Source organism: Anomaloglossus baeobatrachus, chromosome 5 (assembly GCF_048569485.1).
Source record: "Anomaloglossus baeobatrachus isolate aAnoBae1 chromosome 5, aAnoBae1.hap1, whole genome shotgun sequence".
In the NCBI taxonomy this organism is placed as follows: domain Eukaryota; kingdom Metazoa; phylum Chordata; class Amphibia; order Anura; family Aromobatidae; genus Anomaloglossus; species Anomaloglossus baeobatrachus.
The window spans coordinates 136,177,544-136,200,195 of record NC_134357.1 but is presented as its reverse complement, the minus strand read 5'-3'; the positions used below and the strand labels follow the sequence as shown (position 1 = coordinate 136,200,195).

General features: G+C 51.4%; 1 protein-coding gene across 1 annotated transcript in view; it reads left to right on the top strand.

The window, feature by feature from the left end:
• Positions 1 to 16,020: 16,020 nt before the first annotated feature.
• Positions 16,021 to 22,652, top strand: part of EIF4EBP2 (eukaryotic translation initiation factor 4E binding protein 2) — a 38,463-nt gene continuing 31,831 nt past the window's right edge. The window contains exon 1 of the mRNA XM_075348926.1: positions 16,021 to 16,315. Within this exon, the coding sequence (XP_075205041.1) occupies positions 16,183 to 16,315 (133 nt within the window). The 5' untranslated portion in view covers positions 16,021 to 16,182. The remainder of the gene's footprint in view (positions 16,316 to 22,652) is intronic.

Below are 22,652 nucleotides of genomic sequence, written 5' to 3'. Positions count from 1 at the left end.
GTCACACAGAGATAAATCTTTGGCAGATCTGTGGTTGCAGTGAAATCATGGACATATTGTTCCATTTGTACACAATCTCAAACCTGGCACTGATTGTCCACAATTTCACTGCAACCACAGATCTGCCGCAGATTTATCTCTGTGTGTGACAGGGCCTTTACTCTTGATGGGCCAGAGGCTGGTTCAGTAATGGGCAGAGAGCTCCACTCCGACGCCAGCAAGGTGGAGGTGGGGTACTGGTATGGGCTGGTATCATCAAAGATGAACTTGTGGGACCTTTTCAGGTTGAGCATGGAGTGAAGCTCAACTCCCGGACCTACAGCCAGTTTCTGGAAGACAACTTCTTCAAGCAGTGGTACAGGAAGAAGTCGGTATTGTTCAAGAAAAACATGATTTTCATGCAGGACAATGCTCCATCACATGCATCTAACTAGTCCACAGTGTGGCTGGCCAGTAAAGGTCTAAAAGATGAAAAAATGACATGGCCCCCTTGTTCACCTGATCTGAACCCCATAGAGAACATGTGGTTCCTCATAAAATGTGAGAACTACAGGGAGGGAAAACAGTACACCTCCCGGAACAGTGTCTGGGAGGCAGTGGTGGCTGCTGCATGCAATGTTGATCGTAAACAGATCAAGCAACTGACAGAATCTATGGATGGTAGGCTGCTGAGTGTCATCATATAGAAAGGTGGCTATATTGGTCACTAATTTTGGGGGTTTTGTTTTTGCATGTAAGAAATGTTTATTTCTAAATTTTTTGCAGTTAAATTGGTTTTCCTGCTGAAAATAAACAAGTGAGATGGGAATATATTTGGTTTTTATTAAGTTGCCTAATAATTCTGCACAGTAATAGTTACCTGCACAAACAGATATCTTCCTAAAATAGCCAAATCTGAAAAAACCCCACTCCAACTTCCAAAAATCTTAAGCTTTGATATTTATGAGTCTTTTGGGTTGATTCAGAACATAGTTGTTGATCAATAATAAAAAAATCCTCTAAAATGCAACTTGTCTAATATTTTTGCACATAGTGTACATCTCCAAAATACATAATTTATGTGAACCCCGACGGATCCATTCACTAATGAAACAGCAGAGTTACTCCGGACTCCATTTGGCCTCTGTTCAGATGTGTCCTTGTTTTAAATGGTTGAAAAACTGTTGTACATGCCTAAAAACACAAGTAAACAACATAGACACTGCCAGATCACAGACACTGCCAGATCACAGGCCAGACGGGAGTTTAAAGTGACTCCATCTCCCTTATTACAGTGAATTTTCTGTTGGGAACTTTGTCTGAATCACGTTTTGCAGAGATTTATATATAAACCCAAAGTAAGTGCTCAGTGTAGAACACAGGATAAATATGAGCTGAGCCTTACTGCGATCTTTTGGAGTCCGAATGATCAAATCAACAGCTGTTGAATAATTGGCTTTATTATTTTCATCGTTCACCTGTCTGTATAAATGATAGGGCGGCTTTAGTCTTCATATCAGTACAATTACAACGATACTAGATTTATATAGGTTTATTTAAGACTAGCTTTAGTACTCGGGCGTTGCCTGGGATAGTAACTCTCTCTGTCTCAATCCTTGTCTGTCTGTGTCTCTTTCCCCGCTTGTCTCTTTCCTCGTCTGTCTCTTTCCCTGTCTGTTTGTCTGCCTCTTCCTCTTTGACTGTCTGTCTCTCTCTGTCTGTATCTGTCTGCCTTTCTGTCTCTTTCCCTGGCTGCCTCTTACTCTGTCTGTGTCTGTCTGTCTCTTTCTGGTTCTTTCCGTCTCTTTCCCTGTGTATGTCTCTTTCCCTGTGTCTGTCTCTTTCCCTGGCTGTCTTTCCCTGTCTGTCTGTGTTTGTCTGTCTGTCTGCCTCTTTTATTGTCTGTCTCGCTCTGTCTCTTTCCCTGTCTGTCTCTGTCTGTCTGCCTCTTTGACTGTCTGTCTCTTTTCCTTTCTGCCTCTTACTCTGTCTGTGTATGTCTCTTTCTGTCTCTCTCTATCCATCTCTTTCCCTGTCTGTCTCTGGCACTTTTACTGTCTGTCTCTTTTCCTTTCTGCCTCTTACTCTGTCTGTGTATGTCTCTTTCTGTCTCTCTCTATCCATCTCTTTCCCTGTCTGTCTCTGGCACTTTTACTGTCTGCCTCTTAACCTGTCTGTCTCTTTTCCTGTCTGTCTCTTTTGACTATCTGTCTCTCTTTGACTCTTTCCCTGTCTGCCTGTCTCTGTCTGCCTCTGTCTCTTTGACTGTCTGTCTCTTTCCCTGTCTGTCTCTGTCCCTGTCTGTCACTGTCTGCCTCTTTGACTGTCTGTCTCTTTCCGTCTGTCTCTTTGACTGTCTCTCTCTGTCTCTTTCTGTCTCTCTCTATCCATCTCCACACCGACATCTTATTACCTCACATATAAGCTTCTTATACTAACAATTTATTTTATTCCTATAGCAAACACTCACAGCTCCTATTAATAACCTATAGCTCACAGCTCCATTCATTTTAATGGAGGCAGGTTTGTTGGAGAGTAACTGTAAAGCGCAGTGTGATAGTGGGATATGGGGGGAGGTGTATCTTGCTGTACAGATTCCTATTTTTAGCCTGGTTTACTGTCCATTATTTGTACTGCTTCTGTGTACATTTCTATTGTTTCTAAGTAATCACCCCCTATAGTGCAAGGTTATAGCCTCTTGAGGCGCTTCCGTCCCTGGGTGTAGGTGGAGGTGGGCCTAGAGTCCAGCCAACTGTATGTAAGGGAAGCATGTCCTTCCAACCCTATCGCTGTACAAGGGACTACCTACAGCTTCTCCATCCAATAGAAGTGTGGAAGCCAACACCAGAATGCTGATGGACTGTCCCGGCAAGTAGAACCATAGACTATCCACAGCTGAGCAACATGGACTTAAGTGAGATGGCCAGAGGTCTGTGTAGACCTCATGGCATACTCCCTTATTCAGAAGGAGGGAGAGGTTGTGATGGTGGGATATGGGGGAGGTGTATCTTGCTGTACAGATTCCTATTTTTAGCCTGGTTCACTGTCCATTATTTGTACTGCTTCTGCGTACATTTCTATTGTTTCTAAGTAATCACCCCCTATAGTGCAAGGTTATAGACTCTTGAGGTGCTTCCGTCCCTGGGTGTAGGTGGAGGTGGGCCTAGAGTCCAGCCAACTGTAAACCCTTTGCTTACCTGGGAGATTCAGGTAGTCTGTTTGACAACTTGAAGTAAGAAGGATTGATCTTCTGGGAGAAGCTGGGACTTCTCAGAGAGACGGGGACATCTATGCCACTATTGGACAATTTTACCCTCTGTTTTGTGGATTATGTTATGGACCATTTGATTTGCTTGGAATAAATGCTCTTTGGATTGTACAGCCATCTCTCGCTCTGTTGATTGTGTGATATGGGAGAAGAACCCCGTGACACGCGGGGTTAATATTTCCTGTCAAAACTGTCTATGATGCTCCCTGAGTCACATGGAGTGTCTGTGCAAAATTTCGTGATTGTAAATGCAACGGTGCGGATTTCTTTAGCGGACACCTTTATATATTAGATTGCCTACTTTCACACTTTATACAAAGTAAAGCGTCTTTGCACCACCGAACTTTGCAGGGAATATTTTTATTTTTCAGCCTACAGAGTCATGTGAGTGCTTGTTGTTTGCAGGATGAGTTGGGGTTTTTATTGGTACCATTTTTGGCCACATACTTTTTTGTTCGCTTTCTATTCCATGTTTTGAGAGGCAGAATCAGCAATTCAGGAATTGATGATAGCTTTATTCTTCAAATTCGTATGATTACAGCCACACCACATTTATACTGTTTGGCTTTTCTTAAATGTTTTGCCACTTTTACACAATACAAACAATTTTGTAAAAAAAAAAAAAATTGCTTTAGCGTTGTTGTAGTCAGAGCTACAGCTTTTTTTTATTTTTCCTCTGAGTGAGCTGAAAGAGCTGGCACCCTTGTATGGTGGCTTGTTTTTTGGCCTGATGGAAGATGTCATGGATGATGGCGTGGATGATGTCACAATGGATCTCAGGATCTTGTCACGGTATCTCTGTGAATTTACAATGGCATAAAAAATGCACCTGTGTTGGTTGTTCTTAACATACGCCTACCCATACAGTAACTGCCACCATGGGCTATAGCTAACCACTCACCCACAAGATGCCATACACAGTCTGAAATCTGCCCTGTAAGGCTAGTTTCACACTTGCGTTGGACGGGATCCGTAGCATTGCGTTGTGTGACGCATGCAACGGATGCGTTGCATATAGTGGCACAACGCATGCTACAGATCGTACAAAATAACGCAATCCGTTGTAGTTTTTTTTTCTTGACTTTACACATCTGAGCATGCGCAGTTGTGTAAAGTCAGCTGCGTTAACGGAATCTGCCACCATAGGCGTCCATTATAAAAACAATGGACACCTAACGGATTCCTGCAGGTTGCGTTTTTTTGATACTCCACGAAGCGCAGAAAAACGCTACATGCAGCGTTCCATCCGCCCGACGTAGCGTCAAAATAACGACGCTGCGTCGTCCAGCGGATGCAACGCAGACACTTGCGTTACAGTGCGTCGTCCATACAACTCTATGGAGAATAGCGCAGTCCGTTAACGGACTGCGCTATTCTCCATAGTGACGGAATGCGCTGAACGCAAGTGTGAAACTAGCCTAAATTGAAAACTGGGATTAATCTGTGAAGAAATACCTCTTCAACATGCCAGATGCCCTTGATTGTGAGCATTTTCCCTCTCAAGTTGGTTACAATGACTTAGGCTACATGCGCACGCTGCTTCTTTTTCGTGTTCACAAACTGCAGCCAAAACTGCAGCCAAAACTGCACCTTGTCAGAGAGAGCCTGGAAATGTCACAAAAAATGTAGGTGCTTTTTTGGTGCATTTTTGCTGCTTTTTTGGCTGCAGTTTTGTCAACAATTGTTTCATGTATTTTTCAGTTCAAACAAGCCCATAAAGCTTGTTGAATTGAAGAAAAAAAAAAATTAGAAATAAATAATTAAAAAAAACTGGCATGCGGTCCCCCCCAATTTTAATGCCAGCCAGATAAAGCCATACGGCAGAAGGCTGGTATTCTCAGGATGGGGAGCTCCACGTTATGGGGAGCCCCCCAGCCTAACAATATGTCAGCAGCCGCCCAGAATGGCCGCATCCATTAGATGCGACAGATCTGGGACTGTACCCGGCTCTTCCCGATTTGCCCTGGTGCGTTGGCAAATCGGGGTAATAAGGAGTTATTGGCAGCCCATAGCTGCCAATAAGTCCTAGATTAATCATGTCAGGCGTCTATGAGACACCCTCCATGATTAATCTGTAAATTACAGTAAATAAACACACACACCCGAAAAATCCTTTATTAGAAATAAAAAACACAAACACATTCCCTCATTACCAATTTATTAACCCCGACAAAGCCCTCCATGTCCGGCGTAATCCAGCATGCTCCAGCGTCGCATCCAGCTCTGCTGCATGCAGGTGACCGGAGAAGCAGCAGACACCGCCGCTCCGGTCACCTCCATGCAGCTAATGAAGGCAGCCGCGCGATCAGCTGAGCTGTCACCGAGGTTACCCGCGGCCACCGCTGAATCCAGCGGTGGCCGCGAGTAACCTCAGTGACAGCTCAGCTGATCGCGCTACTGCGTGGAGCCGGCAGGAGCGTGGAGCCGGCAGGAGCGTGGAGGACGGCAGGAGCGTGGAGGACGGCAGGAGCGTGGAGGACGGCAGGAGCGTGGAGGACGGCAGGAGCGTGGAGGACGGCAGGAGCGTGGAGGACGGCAGGAGCGTGGAGGACGGGACTTTCAGCGGCGACGGCAGTGAGAGGGGTCCATCATCTCCCCTGTGCGTGCACGCTGGGGACAGCGGTACTTCGGGGAACACATGAAGGACTGGACTATCAGCGGCGGCGGCAGCGAGAGGGGGATGGACGTTGGCAGCTGAAAACATTGATTTTTCCCTCTTGCTGCCGCCGCTGCTGATAGTCCCGTCCTCCACATCATCTCCCCTGTGCGTGCACGCTGGGGACAGTGGTACTTCGGGGAACACGTGGAGGACGGGACTATCAGCGGTGGCAGCAGCGAGAGGGAAAAATCAATGTTTTCAGCTGCTAATGTCCATCCCCCTCTCGCTGCCGCTGCTGATAGTCCCGTCCTCCACATCATCTCCCCTGGGGACAGCGGTACTTCGGGGAACACATGGAGGACGGGACGGGACCACTTGCCTGACCTCACTTCCGTTTTTTCTAGCAAAAACGCAGGTAAAAGGCAGGTAAAATGCACCACTTGTGATTAGCATGCATTTTTCCTGCGTTTTTGATGCCCTCATTGATTTCAATGGGTGACAAATGTTGACAAAAACGCAGGAAGAATGAACATGCTGCATTTTTTTTGTCACAAACTTTTGACAAAAAAAACGCTGACAAATAAACTGCAATGTGCGCATGACAAATCTGACTTCTCATAGACTTTGCTGGGAAGTCAGATGTCAGAAAGTTCAGCTGACAAAACTGCAGCCAAAAAAGCAGCAAAAAAGCAGGAAAAAAAAGCAGCGTGCGCATGTAGCCTTAGGCTACATGCGCACGCTGCTTCTTTTTCGTGTTCACAAACTGCAGCCAAAACTGCAGCCAAAACTGCACCTTGTCAGAGAGAGCCTGGAAATGTCACAAAAAATGTAGGTGCTTTTTTGGTGCATTTTTGCTGCTTTTTTGGTGCGTTTTTGGTTGCAGTTTTGTCAACAATTGTTTCATGTATTTTTCAGTTCAAACAAGCCCATAAAGCTTGTTGAATTGAAAAAAAAAAAAATTAGAAATAAATAAATAATTAAAAAAAACTGGCGTGCAGTCCCCCCCAATTTTAATGCCAGCCAGATAAAGCCATACGGCTGAAGGCTGGTATTCTCAGGATGGGGAGCTCCACGTTATGGGGAGCCTCCCACCCTAACAATATCAGTCAGCAGCCGCCCAGAATTGCCGCATACATTAGATGCGGCTGTTCTGGGACTGTACCCGGCTCTTCCCGATTTGCCCTGGTGCGTTGGCAAATCGGGGTAATAAGGAGTTATTGGCAGCCCATAGCTGCCAATAAGTCCTAGATTAATCATGTCAGGTGTCTATGAGACGCCCTCCATGATTAATCTGTAAATTACAGTAAATAAACACACACACCCGAAAAATCCTTTATTATAAATAAAAAACACAAAGACATTCCCTCATTACCAATTTATTAACCCCGACAAAGCCCTCCATGTCCGGCGTAATCCAGCATGCTCCAGCGTCGCATCCAGCTCTGCTGCATGGAGGTGACCGGAGAAGCAGCAGACACCGCCGCTCCTGTCACCTGCACGCAGCTAATGAAGGCAGCCACGCGATCAGCTGAGCTGTCACCGAGGTTACCCGCGGCCACCGCTGAGCCGCGAGTAACCTCAGTGACAGCTCAGCTGATCGCGCTACTGCGTGGAGCCGGCAGGAGCGTGGAGACGGCAGGAGCGTGGAGCCGGCAGGAGCGTGGAGGACGGGACTTTGAGCGGTGGTGGTGGCGGTGAGAGGGGTCCATCATCTCCCCTGTGCGTGCAGGCTGGGGACAGCGGTACTTCAGGGAACACGTGGAGGACGAGACTATCAGCGGTGGCAGCGAGAGGGGGATGGACGTTGGCAGCTGAAAACATTGATTTTTCCCTCTCGCTGCTGCCGCTGCTGATAGTCCCGTCCTCCACATCATCTCCCCTGTGCGTGCACGCTGGGGACAGTGGTACTTCGGGGAACACGTGGAGGACGGGACTATCAGCGGCGGCAGCAGAGAGAGATAAAAATCAATGTTTTCAGCTGCCAATGTCCATCCCCCTCTCGCTGCCGCTGCTGATAGTCCCGTCCTCCACATCATCTCCCCTGGGGACAGCGGTACTTCGGGGAACACGTGGAGGACGGGACGGGACCACTTGCCTGACCTCACTTCCTGACAAATCACCTGCGTTTTTGCTAGCAAAAACGCAGGTAAAAGGCAGGTAAAATGCACCACTTTTGATTAGCATGCATTTTTCCTGCGTTTTTGATGCCCTCATTGATTTCAATGGGTGACAAATGTTGACAAAAACGCAGGAAGAACGAACATGCTGCATTTTTTTTGTCACAAACTTTTGACAAAAAAAACGCTGACAAATAAACTGCAGTGTGCGCATGACAAATCTGACTTCTCATAGACTTTGCTGGGAAGTCAGATGTCAGAAAGTTCTGCTGACAAAACTGCAGCCAAAAACGCATCAAAAAAGCAGCAAAAAAAGCAGCGTGCGCATGTAGCCTAAGGCTACATGCGCACGCTGCTTCTTTTTCGTGTTCACAAACTGCAGCCAAAACTGCAGCCAAAACTGCACCTTGTCAGAGAGAGCCTGGAAATGTCACAAAAAATGTAGGTGCTTTTTTGGTGCATTTTTGCTGCTTTTTTGGCTGCAGTTTTGTCAACAATTGTTTCATGTATTTTTCAGTTCAAACAAGCCCATAAAGCTTGTTGAATTGAAGAAAAAAAAAAATTAGAAATAAATAATTAAAAAAAACTGGCATGCGGTCCCCCCCAATTTTAATGCCAGCCAGATAAAGCCATACGGCAGAAGGCTGGTATTCTCAGGATGGGGAGCTCCACGTTATGGGGAGCCCCCCAGCCTAACAATATGTCAGCAGCCGCCCAGAATGGCCGCATCCATTAGATGCGACAGATCTGGGACTGTACCCGGCTCTTCCCGATTTGCCCTGGTGCGTTGGCAAATCGGGGTAATAAGGAGTTATTGGCAGCCCATAGCTGCCAATAAGTCCTAGATTAATCATGTCAGGCGTCTATGAGACACCCTCCATGATTAATCTGTAAATTACAGTAAATAAACACACACACCCGAAAAATCCTTTATTAGAAATAAAAAACACAAACACATTCCCTCATTACCAATTTATTAACCCCGACAAAGCCCTCCATGTCCGGCGTAATCCAGCATGCTCCAGCGTCGCATCCAGCTCTGCTGCATGCAGGTGACCGGAGAAGCAGCAGACACCGCCGCTCCGGTCACCTCCATGCAGCTAATGAAGGCAGCCGCGCGATCAGCTGAGCTGTCACCGAGGTTACCCGCGGCCACCGCTGAATCCAGCGGTGGCCGCGAGTAACCTCAGTGACAGCTCAGCTGATCGCGCTACTGCGTGGAGCCGGCAGGAGCGTGGAGCCGGCAGGAGCGTGGAGGACGGCAGGAGCGTGGAGGACGGCAGGAGCGTGGAGGACGGCAGGAGCGTGGAGGACGGCAGGAGCGTGGAGGACGGCAGGAGCGTGGAGGACGGCAGGAGCGTGGAGGACGGCAGGAGCGTGGAGGACGGCAGGAGCGTGGAGGACGGGACTTTCAGCGGCGACGGCAGTGAGAGGGGTCCATCATCTCCCCTGTGCGTGCACGCTGGGGACAGCGGTACTTCGGGGAACACATGAAGGACTGGACTATCAGCGGCGGCGGCAGCGAGAGGGGGATGGACGTTGGCAGCTGAAAACATTGATTTTTCCCTCTTGCTGCCGCCGCTGCTGATAGTCCCGTCCTCCACATCATCTCCCCTGTGCGTGCACGCTGGGGACAGTGGTACTTCGGGGAACACGTGGAGGACGGGACTATCAGCGGTGGCAGCAGCGAGAGGGAAAAATCAATGTTTTCAGCTGCTAATGTCCATCCCCCTCTCGCTGCCGCTGCTGATAGTCCCGTCCTCCACATCATCTCCCCTGGGGACAGCGGTACTTCGGGGAACACATGGAGGACGGGACGGGACCACTTGCCTGACCTCACTTCCGTTTTTTCTAGCAAAAACGCAGGTAAAAGGCAGGTAAAATGCACCACTTGTGATTAGCATGCATTTTTCCTGCGTTTTTGATGCCCTCATTGATTTCAATGGGTGACAAATGTTGACAAAAACGCAGGAAGAATGAACATGCTGCATTTTTTTTGTCACAAACTTTTGACAAAAAAAACGCTGACAAATAAACTGCAATGTGCGCATGACAAATCTGACTTCTCATAGACTTTGCTGGGAAGTCAGATGTCAGAAAGTTCAGCTGACAAAACTGCAGCCAAAAAAGCAGCAAAAAAGCAGGAAAAAAAAGCAGCGTGCGCATGTAGCCTTAGGCTACATGCGCACGCTGCTTCTTTTTCGTGTTCACAAACTGCAGCCAAAACTGCAGCCAAAACTGCACCTTGTCAGAGAGAGCCTGGAAATGTCACAAAAAATGTAGGTGCTTTTTTGGTGCATTTTTGCTGCTTTTTTGGTGCGTTTTTGGTTGCAGTTTTGTCAACAATTGTTTCATGTATTTTTCAGTTCAAACAAGCCCATAAAGCTTGTTGAATTGAAAAAAAAAAAAATTAGAAATAAATAAATAATTAAAAAAAACTGGCGTGCAGTCCCCCCCAATTTTAATGCCAGCCAGATAAAGCCATACGGCTGAAGGCTGGTATTCTCAGGATGGGGAGCTCCACGTTATGGGGAGCCTCCCACCCTAACAATATCAGTCAGCAGCCGCCCAGAATTGCCGCATACATTAGATGCGGCTGTTCTGGGACTGTACCCGGCTCTTCCCGATTTGCCCTGGTGCGTTGGCAAATCGGGGTAATAAGGAGTTATTGGCAGCCCATAGCTGCCAATAAGTCCTAGATTAATCATGTCAGGTGTCTATGAGACGCCCTCCATGATTAATCTGTAAATTACAGTAAATAAACACACACACCCGAAAAATCCTTTATTATAAATAAAAAACACAAAGACATTCCCTCATTACCAATTTATTAACCCCGACAAAGCCCTCCATGTCCGGCGTAATCCAGCATGCTCCAGCGTCGCATCCAGCTCTGCTGCATGGAGGTGACCGGAGAAGCAGCAGACACCGCCGCTCCTGTCACCTGCACGCAGCTAATGAAGGCAGCCACGCGATCAGCTGAGCTGTCACCGAGGTTACCCGCGGCCACCGCTGAGCCGCGAGTAACCTCAGTGACAGCTCAGCTGATCGCGCTACTGCGTGGAGCCGGCAGGAGCGTGGAGACGGCAGGAGCGTGGAGCCGGCAGGAGCGTGGAGGACGGGACTTTGAGCGGTGGTGGTGGCGGTGAGAGGGGTCCATCATCTCCCCTGTGCGTGCAGGCTGGGGACAGCGGTACTTCAGGGAACACGTGGAGGACGGGACTATCAGCGGTGGCAGCGAGAGGGGGATGGACGTTGGCAGCTGAAAACATTGATTTTTCCCTCTCGCTGCTGCCGCTGCTGATAGTCCCGTCCTCCACATCATCTCCCCTGTGCGTGCACGCTGGGGACAGTGGTACTTCGGGGAACACGTGGAGGACGGGACTATCAGCGGCGGCAGCAGAGAGAGATAAAAATCAATGTTTTCAGCTGCCAATGTCCATCCCCCTCTCGCTGCCGCTGCTGATAGTCCCGTCCTCCACATCATCTCCCCTGGGGACAGCGGTACTTCGGGGAACACGTGGAGGACGGGACGGGACCACTTGCCTGACCTCACTTCCTGACAAATCACCTGCGTTTTTTCTAGCAAAAACGCAGGTAAAAGGCAGGTAAAATGCACCACTTGTGATTAGCATGCATTTTTCCTGCGTTTTTGATGCCCTCATTGATTTCAATGGGTGACAAATGTTGACAAAAACGCAGGAAGAACGAACATGCTGCATTTTTTTTGTCACAAACTTTTGACAAAAAAAACGCTGACAAATAAACTGCAATGTGCGCATGACAAATCTGACTTCTCATAGACTTTGCTGGGAAGTCAGATGTCAGAAAGTTCAGCTGACAAAACTGCAGCCAAAAAAGCAGCAAAAAAGCAGGAAAAAAAAGCAGCGTGCGCATGTAGCCTTACTGTTGTCAGGTGGACACTCTGATGAGGACGACGAGCTGCAGATGAGCTTCCCGGAGACTATTTCTGATAGTTTGCATATCCAAAGAGTTTCTATATGAACTAACTATTGCAGCAGCTGTCCAGGTGATTGGTCTCAATGATCTTGGAGGTGAAGATGCTGGATGTTGAGGGCTCGGGCTGGTGTGGTTACACATGGTGTGAGGTTGTGAGGCCGGTTGGATGTACTGTCAAATTCTCTGAAACGCCTCTGTGGGCGGCTTATGGTAGAGAAATGAACATTCGATTCATGGGCAACAACTCCGGTAGACATTTGTGCAGTCAGCATGTCAATTGCATATTTTAGAGTGGCCTTTTATTGTGGCCAGCCTAACACACACCTGTGCAATAATCATGCTGTCTAATCAGCATCTTGAGATGCCACACCAGTGAGGTGGATGGATTATCTCGGCAAAGGTGAAGTACTCACTATGGCAGATTTAAACACATTTGTGAACAATATTTGAGATAAAAGGGCCTTTAGTGCACATAGAAACAATCTTAGATCTTTGAGTTCACCTCATGAAAAATGGGAGCAAAAACAAGTGTTGTGTTTAGATTTTGTTTAGAGTATATTTTCTTCATATGTAGTGTCCCTTGTTTTATGCAGGCTTGCACACCGAGCCGGTATCTTTCTCTGCACATGACGGCTGATCTGATCAGCCATCACGTGCCTCTACGGCCGGAGTCATACTTGTGAGTGCCTAGCGTGTAACTCATTGAATCACCTGGTACAGCTGCACACTCAGCTGACAGGAGCGGGTCAGTTGCATGTATCTCTATGCAGCTGAGACGCTCCTGTCCGGAGACACTGCAGCCATGCCGGGTGATTCAATGAGAGACTCGCGCGAGGCACTCACAAGTGTGACTCTGGCCTAACTACCTCAGTTGGATCGGAGATCTCCCCGTGGCTGTTAACTAGTTAAATCCTGCTGTCAATCTGACAGTGGAACTTAACACACGCTGGTGGGGATTGTGACATTCACAGCTCCCATGACATCATTGCAGGGCACCGGAGGGTTTGTCATAAAAGCAAGGAGTCAGCTAATGCCATGTCTGTCATGACTATCTTACTGCGAACGCCGTCTGCGAACCGGCATTCATAGGAGATGGTGATTTAAGCTATACAGTGCAGTGCTGATGCAATGCCCTGTATAGTACAAGTGATTGGATGATTGCAGCTTCAAGAAGTCCCCTCAGTAGACTAGTAAACACAATAAAAAAAAAAAATTGGACCCCCCCAAAGTTCAAATCAATCCCCTTTTGCCCCATTGAAAATAAAAAATGCACATATTTGGTGTCTCTGAGTTCAGAAGTGTCAAAATATAAAATAAATTAATCCGATTGGTAAACGGTGTAAGAAAATTAAAACTGGCAGAATTATGATTTTTGGCAGCTGTGCACTACAATAAAATGTAATGGCAATCTAAGCATAGCATCTACCCCAAAATGGTATCAGTAAAAACATCAGCTCAGAGAACAAAAAAGTAGCCCTCACTGAGCCCCAGATCCCCAAAATGACAAATGCGACTTCTTTTTTGTCAAACTCAAATTTATTAATTTTTTTTTTTCACAAAATAAATTTGAAAAACCCATACGTTTAGTATCTACGTACTCGTACTGAGCGGGGGAAGAATCACACTGCCAGGTTGATGTCAGCATATAGTGAACACGGTAAAGAAAAAAAAAAAAAAAAAAACTATTGGGAATTGCACTTTTTTGGATGCAATTTCCTGCACTTGGATTTCTTCCCACCATTTTCCAGTATAATATATGGGAAAATTAATGTCTTTCAAAAGTACAACTCGTCCCGCAGAAAACAAGCCCTCATACAGCAATAGTGTCAGAAAAATAAAACATTGCTTTTGGAAGAAGGGAAAGAAAAAACAAAAATGACCATGGTGTGAAGGGGTTAAATAAATAAAATATATATGTTTCGCATCTGTGTAATTGCACGGACCTGGTCAGTACAGTAAACATGGAAAATTAAAAACCTCAAAAAACATTGTGGAATTGCACTTTCCAGTACATGAGAAAATGAATCAACTTGTCCTGCAAAAAAATACACAAGCCGCACAGTCATGTGGAAGGGAAAATAAAAAAAAGTTATAGCTTTTGGAAAAAGGGGACAAAAAAAAAAAACAAGTGCAAAAATGTCAAATCTCCCAGTTGTGTAGGGGTTAATAACCTTGGTTGCTGTTCTCTAGTATGTGCTTATACACTGGCGCAGTGTGGTCGCACCAGTGACTTGTATAGGGGCTAAACTATGTCCTCGTGATCAGTATCTCGGCCTCTTTTAATGCATCCCAATATTTTATTAGCCTGACACTAGTCACTAAGGAGGAATTAGCCCTCTACCCAAACAGGCCCTTTAACAGCCCTGGGTATAACCCCTCGCCCTGTGACCTCTGCAGTGAATCCCTAGCACCTGGACACTAGTCATTATCAGCCACTACTGGGCCCCTCATCCCACACTGGGCCCCTCACCCTGCTCTTATTCCAGACTGGGCCCCTCACCCCACACTGGGCCCCTCACCCTGCTCTTATTCCAGACTGGGCCCCTCACCCCACACTGGGCCCCTCACCCTGCTCTTATTCCAGACTGGGCCCCTCATCCCACACTGGGCCCCTCACCCTGCTCTTATTCCAGACTGGGCCCCTCATCCCACACTGGGCCCCTCACCCTGCTCTTATTCCAGACTGGGCCCCTCACCCCACACTGGGCCCCTCACCCTGCTCTTATTCCAGACTGGGCCCCTCATCCCACACTGGGCCCCTCACCCTGCTCTTATTCCACACTGGGCCCCTCACCCCACACTGGGCCCCTCACCCTGCTCTTATTCCAGACTGGGCCCCTCACCCCACACTGGGCCCCTCACCCTGCTCTTATTCCAGACTGGGCCCCTCATCCCACACTGGGCCCCTCACCCTGCTCTTATTCCAGACTGGGCCCCTCACCCCACACTGGGCCCCTCACCCTGCTCTTATTCCAGACTGGGCCCCTCATCCCACACTGGGCCCCTCACCCTGCTCTTATTCCAGACTGGGCCCCTCACCCCACACTGGGCCCCTCACCCTGCTCTTATTCCAGACTGGGCCCCTCACCCCACACTGGGCCCCTCACCCTGCTCTTATTCCAGACTGGGCCCCTCACCCCCACACTGGGCCCCTCACCCTGCTCTTATTCCAGACTGGGCCCCTCATCCCACACTGGGCCCCTCACCCTGCTCTTATTCCACACTGGGCCCCTCACCCCACACTGGGCCCCTCACCCTGCTCTTATTCTAGACTGGGCCCCTCACCCCACACTGGGCCCCTCACCCTGCTCTTATTCCAGACTGGGCCCCTCATCCCACACTGGGCCCCTCACCCTGCTCTTATTCCAGACTGGGCCCCTCACCCCACACTGGGCCCCTCACCCTGCTCTTATTCCAGACTGGGCCCCTCATCCCACACTGGGCCCCTCACCCTGCTCTTATTCCAGACTGGGCCCCTCACCCTATTATTGTCACCTCCTACAGGGCCCCCTCGGCCTATTATCATCCCACACTGTGCCTCTCCCCCCCACTTATAACACGCACTGTGTCCCCCACTCATTATTACTCCGCACCATTATCACTACACCCTGTGCCATGCCCTTAACCCAGTTATTGCCCTAATATTGAGCCCCTCGCTATTTTTTACTGTGCCTCTTTCCCCATTATCACCCCGTCATAGGCCGTTCGCCTCATTATAACAACGTACAATACCTATTGTCTCGCAGCGGGTCCCTCGCCCCGTTATCCTCCCGCACCGGGCCCCCCGGCCACTCATCCTCCCGCATATGGCCCCATCACCCTCCCGCACCGGGCCCCCCGGCCACTCACCCTCCCGCATATGGCCCCATCACCCTCCCGCACCGGGCCCCCCGGCCACTCACCCTCCCGCATATGGCCCCATCACCCTCCCGCACCGGGCCCCCCGGCCACTCACCCTCCCGCACCGGGCCCCCCCGGCCACTCACCCTCCCGCATATGGCCCCATCACCCTCCCGCACCGGGCCCCCGCCGGTTGCATCAGCTCGCCGCGGCCTGTGAGGGGTTAAGCCTCCTGACTTCATTTCCTGGCGCAGGGACCGAGGCTGAAGGGCGGAGGAGAAAGAGAGAAGGAAGGGAAATAATAGAGGCGCCGCAGCCAATCCGCCCGCACCGTGCGCCCTCTACCTCAGCCCGGCTCCGCCCAGCCCGCCGCTCGCTGTCCCCTCACCACCACACTCACATAACTCCAGGCCAGAACCATGTCAGCCGGACACCAGCACAGCCAGAGCCGGGCCATCCCCACCAGGACCATCCCCATCAGCGACTCCTCTCAGCTACCTCATGACTACTGCACCACCCCCGGGGGCACCCTCTTCTCCACCACCCCTGGAGGTAAGCGCGGCCTGCAGGCCCCACACCCTCGTGCTGCAGCCGTGCACATGTCGTGCTGGGCGGGGAGGACGTGCTCCGTGCCCCCCGTGTAATGGAAGCTGCAGTCTGCAGAGCACATGGGGGGGGCCGCACATTGCATAACAGGGAGGCGCCGGGGCCTAGAGAGGGTGCTGTCACTTTAAATCCTGCTGTTGTCTGAACGCAGGTGACGTGGGGTCAGTGCTGGAGGACTCCCCTGTGCACGTGATGGGGGGGGGGGGGGTCAGTGCTGCAGGACTCCCCTGTGCACGTGATGGGGGGGGGGGTCAGTGCTGGAGGACTCCCCTGTGCACGTGATTGGGGGGGGGGGGGTCAGTGCTGCAGGACTCCCCTGTGCACGTGATGGGGGGGGGGGTCAGTGCTGGAGGACTCCCCTGTGCACGTGATTGGGGGGGGGGGGGGTCAGTGCTGCAGGACTCCCCTGTGCACGTGATGGGGGGGGGGGGTCAGTGCTGGAGGACTCCCCTGTGCACGTGATTGGGGGGGGGGGGGTCAGTGCTGGAGGACTCCCCTGTGCACGTGATTGGGGGGGGGGGTCAGTGCTGGAGGACTCCCCTGTGCACGTGATTGGGGGGGGGGGGTCAGTGCTGGAGGACTCCCCTGTGCACGTGATTGGGGGGGGGGGGTCAGTGCTGGAGGACTCCCCTGTGCACGTGATTGGGGGGGGGGGGTCAGTGCTGGAGGACTCCCCTGTGCACGTGATTGGGGGGGGGGTCAGTGCTGGAGGACTCCCCTGTGCACGTGATTGGGGGGGGGGGGGTCAGTGCTGGAGGACTCCCCTGTGCACGTGATTGGGGGGGGGGGTCAGTGCTGGAGGACTCCCCTGTGCACGTGATTGGGGGGGGGGGGTCAGTGCTGGAGGACTCCCCTGTGCACGTGATTGGGGGGGGGGGGCAGTGCTGGAGGACTCCCCTGTGCACGTGATTGGGGGGGGGTCAGTGCTGGAGGACTCCCCTGTGCACGTTATTGGGGGGGGGGGGTCAGTGCTGGAGGACTCCCCTGTGCACGTTATTGGGGGGGGGGGGGGTTTGTGCTGGAGGACTCCCCTGTGCACGTGTTGGGGGGGGGGGGGTTTGTGCTGGAGGACTCCCCTGTGCACGTGTTGGGGGGGGGGGGTCAGTGCTGGAGGACTCCCCTGTGCACGTGATTGGGGGGGGGGGTCAGTGCTGGAGGACTCCCCTGTGCACGTGATTGGGGGGGGGGGGTCAGTGCTGGAGGACTCCCCTGTGCACGTGATTGGGGGGGGGGGGCAGTGCTGGAGGACTCCCCTGTGCACGTGATTGGGGGGGGTCAGTGCTGGAGGACTCCCCTGTGCACGTTATTGGGGGGGGGGGGTCAGTGCTGGAGGACTCCCCTGTGCACGTTATTGGGGGGGGGGGGGTTTGTGCTGGAGGACTCCCCTGTGCACGTGTTGGGGGGGGGGGGTCAGTGCTGGAGGACTCCCCTGTGCACGTGTTGGGGGGGGGGGGGGGGTCAGTGCTGGAGGACTCCCCTGTGCACGTGTTGGGGGGGGTCAGTGCTGGAGGGCTCCCCCGTGCATGTGACAGGGGGGGGGGCAGGGCTGGGGGGGTCCCCTGCGCATGTGAGGGGGGGGGCAGTGCTGGGGGGGGTCAGTGCTGGAGGGCTCCCATGTGCATGTGAGGGGGGGGGGGGGGTCAGTGCTGGAGGGCTTCCCTGTGCATGTGAGGGGGGGGCAGTGCTGGAGGGCTCCCCTGTGCATGTGAGGGGGGGCAGTGCTGGGGGGGGTCAGTGCTGGAGGGCTCCCCTGTGCATGTGAGGGGGGGGGGTCAGTGCTGGAGGGCTTCCCTGTGCATGTGAGGGGGGGGGTGTCAGTGCTGGAGGGCTTCCCTGTGCATGTGAGGGGGGGGTGTCAGTGCTGGAGGGCTTCCCTGTGCATGTGAGGGGGGGGGTGTCAGTGCTGGAGGGCTTCCCTGTGCATGTGAGGGGGGGGCAGTGCTGGAGGGCTCCCCTGTGCATGTGAGGGGGGGGGTCAGTGCTGGAGGGCTCCCCTGTGCATGTGAGGGGGGGGGGTCAGTGCTGGAGGGCTCCCCTGTGCATGTGAGGGGGGGGGCAGTGCTGGAGGGCTCCCCTGTGCATGTGAGGGGGGGGGCAGTGCTGGAGGGCTCCCCTGTGCATGTGAGGGGGGGGCAGTGCTGGAGGGCTCCCCTGTGCATGTGAGGGGGGGGGGGGGCAGTGCTGGAGGGCTCCCCTGTGCATGTGAGGGGGGGGGGGGGGCAGTGCTGGAGGGCTCCCCTGTGCATGTGAGGGGGGGGCAGTGCTGGAGGGCTCCCCTGTGCATGTGAGGGGGGGGGGGGGGGCAGTGCTGGAGGGCTCCCCTGTGCATGTGAGGGGGGGGGGGCAGTGCTGGAGGGCTCCCCTGTGCATGTGAGGGGGGGGGGGGGCAGTGCTGGAGGGCTTCCCTGTGCATGTGAGGGGGGGGGGGTCAGTGCTGGAGGGCCCCCGCTGTGCACATACTCCCCAGGACTGGAGCCGTGACAGTCTGGCATGAAGCTGTACACTGTTCCTATTGGCTGAGATGTTTGCATAGTGATCAGTGACTACCAGGGTGTCCAGCCAGCGGACATTGCTCATTTGAGAGTTTTGGCCTAATATGGGAGAATTGTGCCACTCATCAGTGAGGTGCCCGCCACATAATGCACTTGGCATCGCAGTCCTCGCTTTCATATATTGGATGTAACCAGCACTCCACCTCGCTCCTTGGGGTATGTTCACATGGCATTTTTTGGGCACGTTAGGAGCCGGGTGCAATATAAAATCCTGAAAGATGATCCGTCTTTTAACCACTTCACTTTTCCAGAGATGCCAGGCGGTCAAAATAGGCGAGTGCCCCGTTCTGCAGACGTCTGCTCGGAGGGAGCTTCATACTTCACCAGTCAATAACATGCCCGGGCGGCTGCTGCTGCTTAAGCTGTCAGCAAGTTTGCTTAAAAAACTGCATGAGTTAAAAAATAAATAAAATGCCAACAGTTAAACATTGAAAAATCACTTAAAAAAACAACCAAAATATTCTTGGGGGAAAAAAAACAATCAAATCTTAATGAGTACAAAAATACAAGAGAAAAGGAGTTTCCTGAAGACTCATCTGCCTGAATAATGGCTTTCTGGAAGCATGTGTTCCTGAGAATCCCCTTTAAGGGTATTTACAAAAGGCTTTTCCCAAAACCTGAACCTGTAGAGGGGTCTTCTGCTCTTATAAGGGCCCCTGGTGATGAGGTGACCACAGTGTGTCCGCTGCTGTCGTCTTTCCCCGCAGCGCCACACATGGTGAAGTGAAATATCCCAATGGCCAAAGCGGCATCAATGTAATAGGGGTCCGGAATGTCTGAGCATGGGTTGTCTGAAAGGGGCATTTCACCAGCTGAAAGGCGGGTAGTTTTTGCCCGTCAGCTCCCTTACTTCCATGATTATTGCGTTCTTATACAGAACCGTCCTTTAGTATCATCACCATATGGCTCCAGCAATATCCGCCTCTGCTATTAAATACACATTTTTATGGCCTTTCCCAAGATGTCTTGACTCATTGTCTTTCTAAAAACCATTAGCTCTTCTGGGCTGGTGTGTGGTCCGGGGTAATAGTCAATGGCAGTCAGCAGAATGTTCCTTCAGCCACCTACAGTGAAGGGGCATGGCTATTTAATGGGGTTCTCCAGGTGTGTGAAATTGGTGACTTACCAATATAGCTGCCCCCCACCAATGGTGCTACATGTAACCATTGAGCAGCTGGTGCTGAGTACTTTACTTGGCTCCTATTCAGGGGGCCGGGAAGGGTCATCAGTGCCCGGCAGAGACCACTACACATCGAGCACACACATGCGGCTGTCCGCAGAGCGAATACCAGCAGCCCCTGCCTAACTCATATTGATGACCCATCCTAACGATAGGTCATTAATGTATTCCCAGAGACCCCCCTCTGTCAGGCAGCCCACCACACTGGTGTCTTTTGTCTACACTGACGCCATGCTGCTTTGTTACATGTTGTCCTTAGTGAAGTCACCATGATGGATGGCGATTGTCGGCAGCAGCTGCATGACTATCATTCGCGTATATAAATGTCGCAAGAGGGGGCTGAAAAGTAAATTGTTAATATGGGTTCCCTACATGATTATTTGGTCGTACTATCACAGTGTATCTAAGGCTGCTTTCATACTTGCGTCGTTTTGCATCAGTTGCGATCCATTGTGTGACTGATGCAACGGATGCGTTGCAGATAGTGGCACAACTGATGTGACGGATGCTGCAAAAAACGATCCTTTTTTTTGCTGTTTTAATGTTTTATCGGCGGCCAGCTATTGTGAACGATCAGCTGATCGTTCACAGTAGCCGGGCGATCAGCTGATCGTTCACAGTAGCCGGCCGCCGGGTGATCAGCTGATCGTTCACAGTAGCCGGCCGCCGGGTGATCAGCTGATCGTTCACAGTAGCCGGCCGCCGGGTGATCAGCTGATCGTTCGGCCGCTAAGAGAGAGATGATTTCAATGATTAAACACAAGATCTGAGCATGTGCAGTGACAACAAAAGGATTCCGCCGCTCAAAAAAAGTTACATGCTGCGTTCCTGCCGCCCGACGGTTGCAACGCAAGGCCAGCAGTCGCAATCCGTCATCCATACAAGTCTGTGGGGAAAAAACGGAATCCTGCAAAATACATTGCAGGATACCGTTTTTCCTCAAGGTGACGGTTTGTGACTGAGGCAAAACAACGCAAGTGTGAAAGCAGCCTAATATTTTCGGCTTGGTCATGTTGTGACAGAAACCAAACCTCCTGCTGGATTTTTAGTTGCATGTGTGCCACTCTGCCGGCATCTGCCTCCAGGTCCGTCCGAGGTGCCGCTGTCATGTGTGCCACTCTGCCGGCATCTGCCTCCAGGTCCGTCCGAGGTGCCGCTGTCATGTGTGCCACTCTGCCGGCATCTGCCTCCAGGTCCGTCCGAGGTGCCGCTGTCATGTGTGCCACTCTGCCGGCATCTGCCTCCAGGTCCGTCCGAGGTGCCGCTGTCATGTGTGCCACTCTGCCGGCATCTGCCTCCAGGTCCGTCCGAGGTGCCGCTGTCATGTGTGCCACTCTGCCGGCATCTGCCTCCAGGTCCGTCCGAGGTGCCGCTGTCATGTGTGCCACTCTGCCGGCATCGGCCTCCAGGTCCGTCCGATGTGCCGCTGTCATGTGTGTGGGGTTTCTGTAAACCATGCAGTGTAACCTCTAGAATCGCTCACTGTGGCCTTTGTCATTCTGGAAATCCCCTGAGGCTTCGTTCTCACGACCAGGATCCATTGAAGTCTTGATACTGCCCCTTCTCCGCCCTTTAGTTTAATTGCGTTTTTAATTGCTTTTGACTTGGTTTTTGTCTGTTTGGTGTCATGTCGTCTAAAGTTGTTTTTGAAAGTTCCTTATATTGACATCATTATGTGCGGATTATATGTGTGTTTGATGCGTTTCTGCTGAGCGAAAGCACTAAAACAGCAGGTGCAATATTTACCTACGGAATTTCTGCATCTAATGCAAGTCTATGGGGAGAATCCACACAGAACACTCAGCGTTCCTGCAAGAGAAATTGACATGCTGCGGCTTGGAAAAAGGCACCGCAGGTAAAGAAGCAGGAGAGTGGGCAGGAGATTTCTATAAATCCCATCCACTTTGTACTGTAAGGCTGGAGCCACACGGGGCACTAGCGCAATCCTTGCATGACACTGGGCTTACGCTGGCAGCACAGCAGGAGCAGAGTGTCATGCGAGTGTCCCTGCGACTGAGGTCCAACTGTGCGATCGGACCTCAGCTGCGGTGGGTGGGCCGGTGCTGTGGAGGGGAGGGAGGGATTTATCTCCCTCTCTCTTCCGTAGCCGGCTATTGCCATTCTCGCACTGTATTCACGGTGCACCGGTGTACCGTGAGTGCAGTGCAATTTTTTTTTTTTCTCTCGCCCCATAGACTTGAATGGGTGCGAGAGAAAGAGTCTCGCATTACAGTGGCAGCATGCTGCGATTGTTTTCTCGGTCCGATTAGGGCTGAGAAAATAATTGCTCATGTGTGCAGACACACAGGCTAGAATTGGTTCGAGGTGAATGTGATGTTTTATCGCACTCCACTCGCACCGTTTTTCTCGCCGTGTGGCTTAGGCCTAAGACGCTGTGTTTTAGATGCAGCATCAAAACCGTGAGTATAGCTCATCATGGGTATGGGCCCTTCAGTGTTTTGCAGCGCTATGAATGGGACTACATCTTCTGCAGATATGCGTATATTGTGGGCCTGCTGGGAAATGCGTAGCCGGGGCTGTGTCTTCTGAT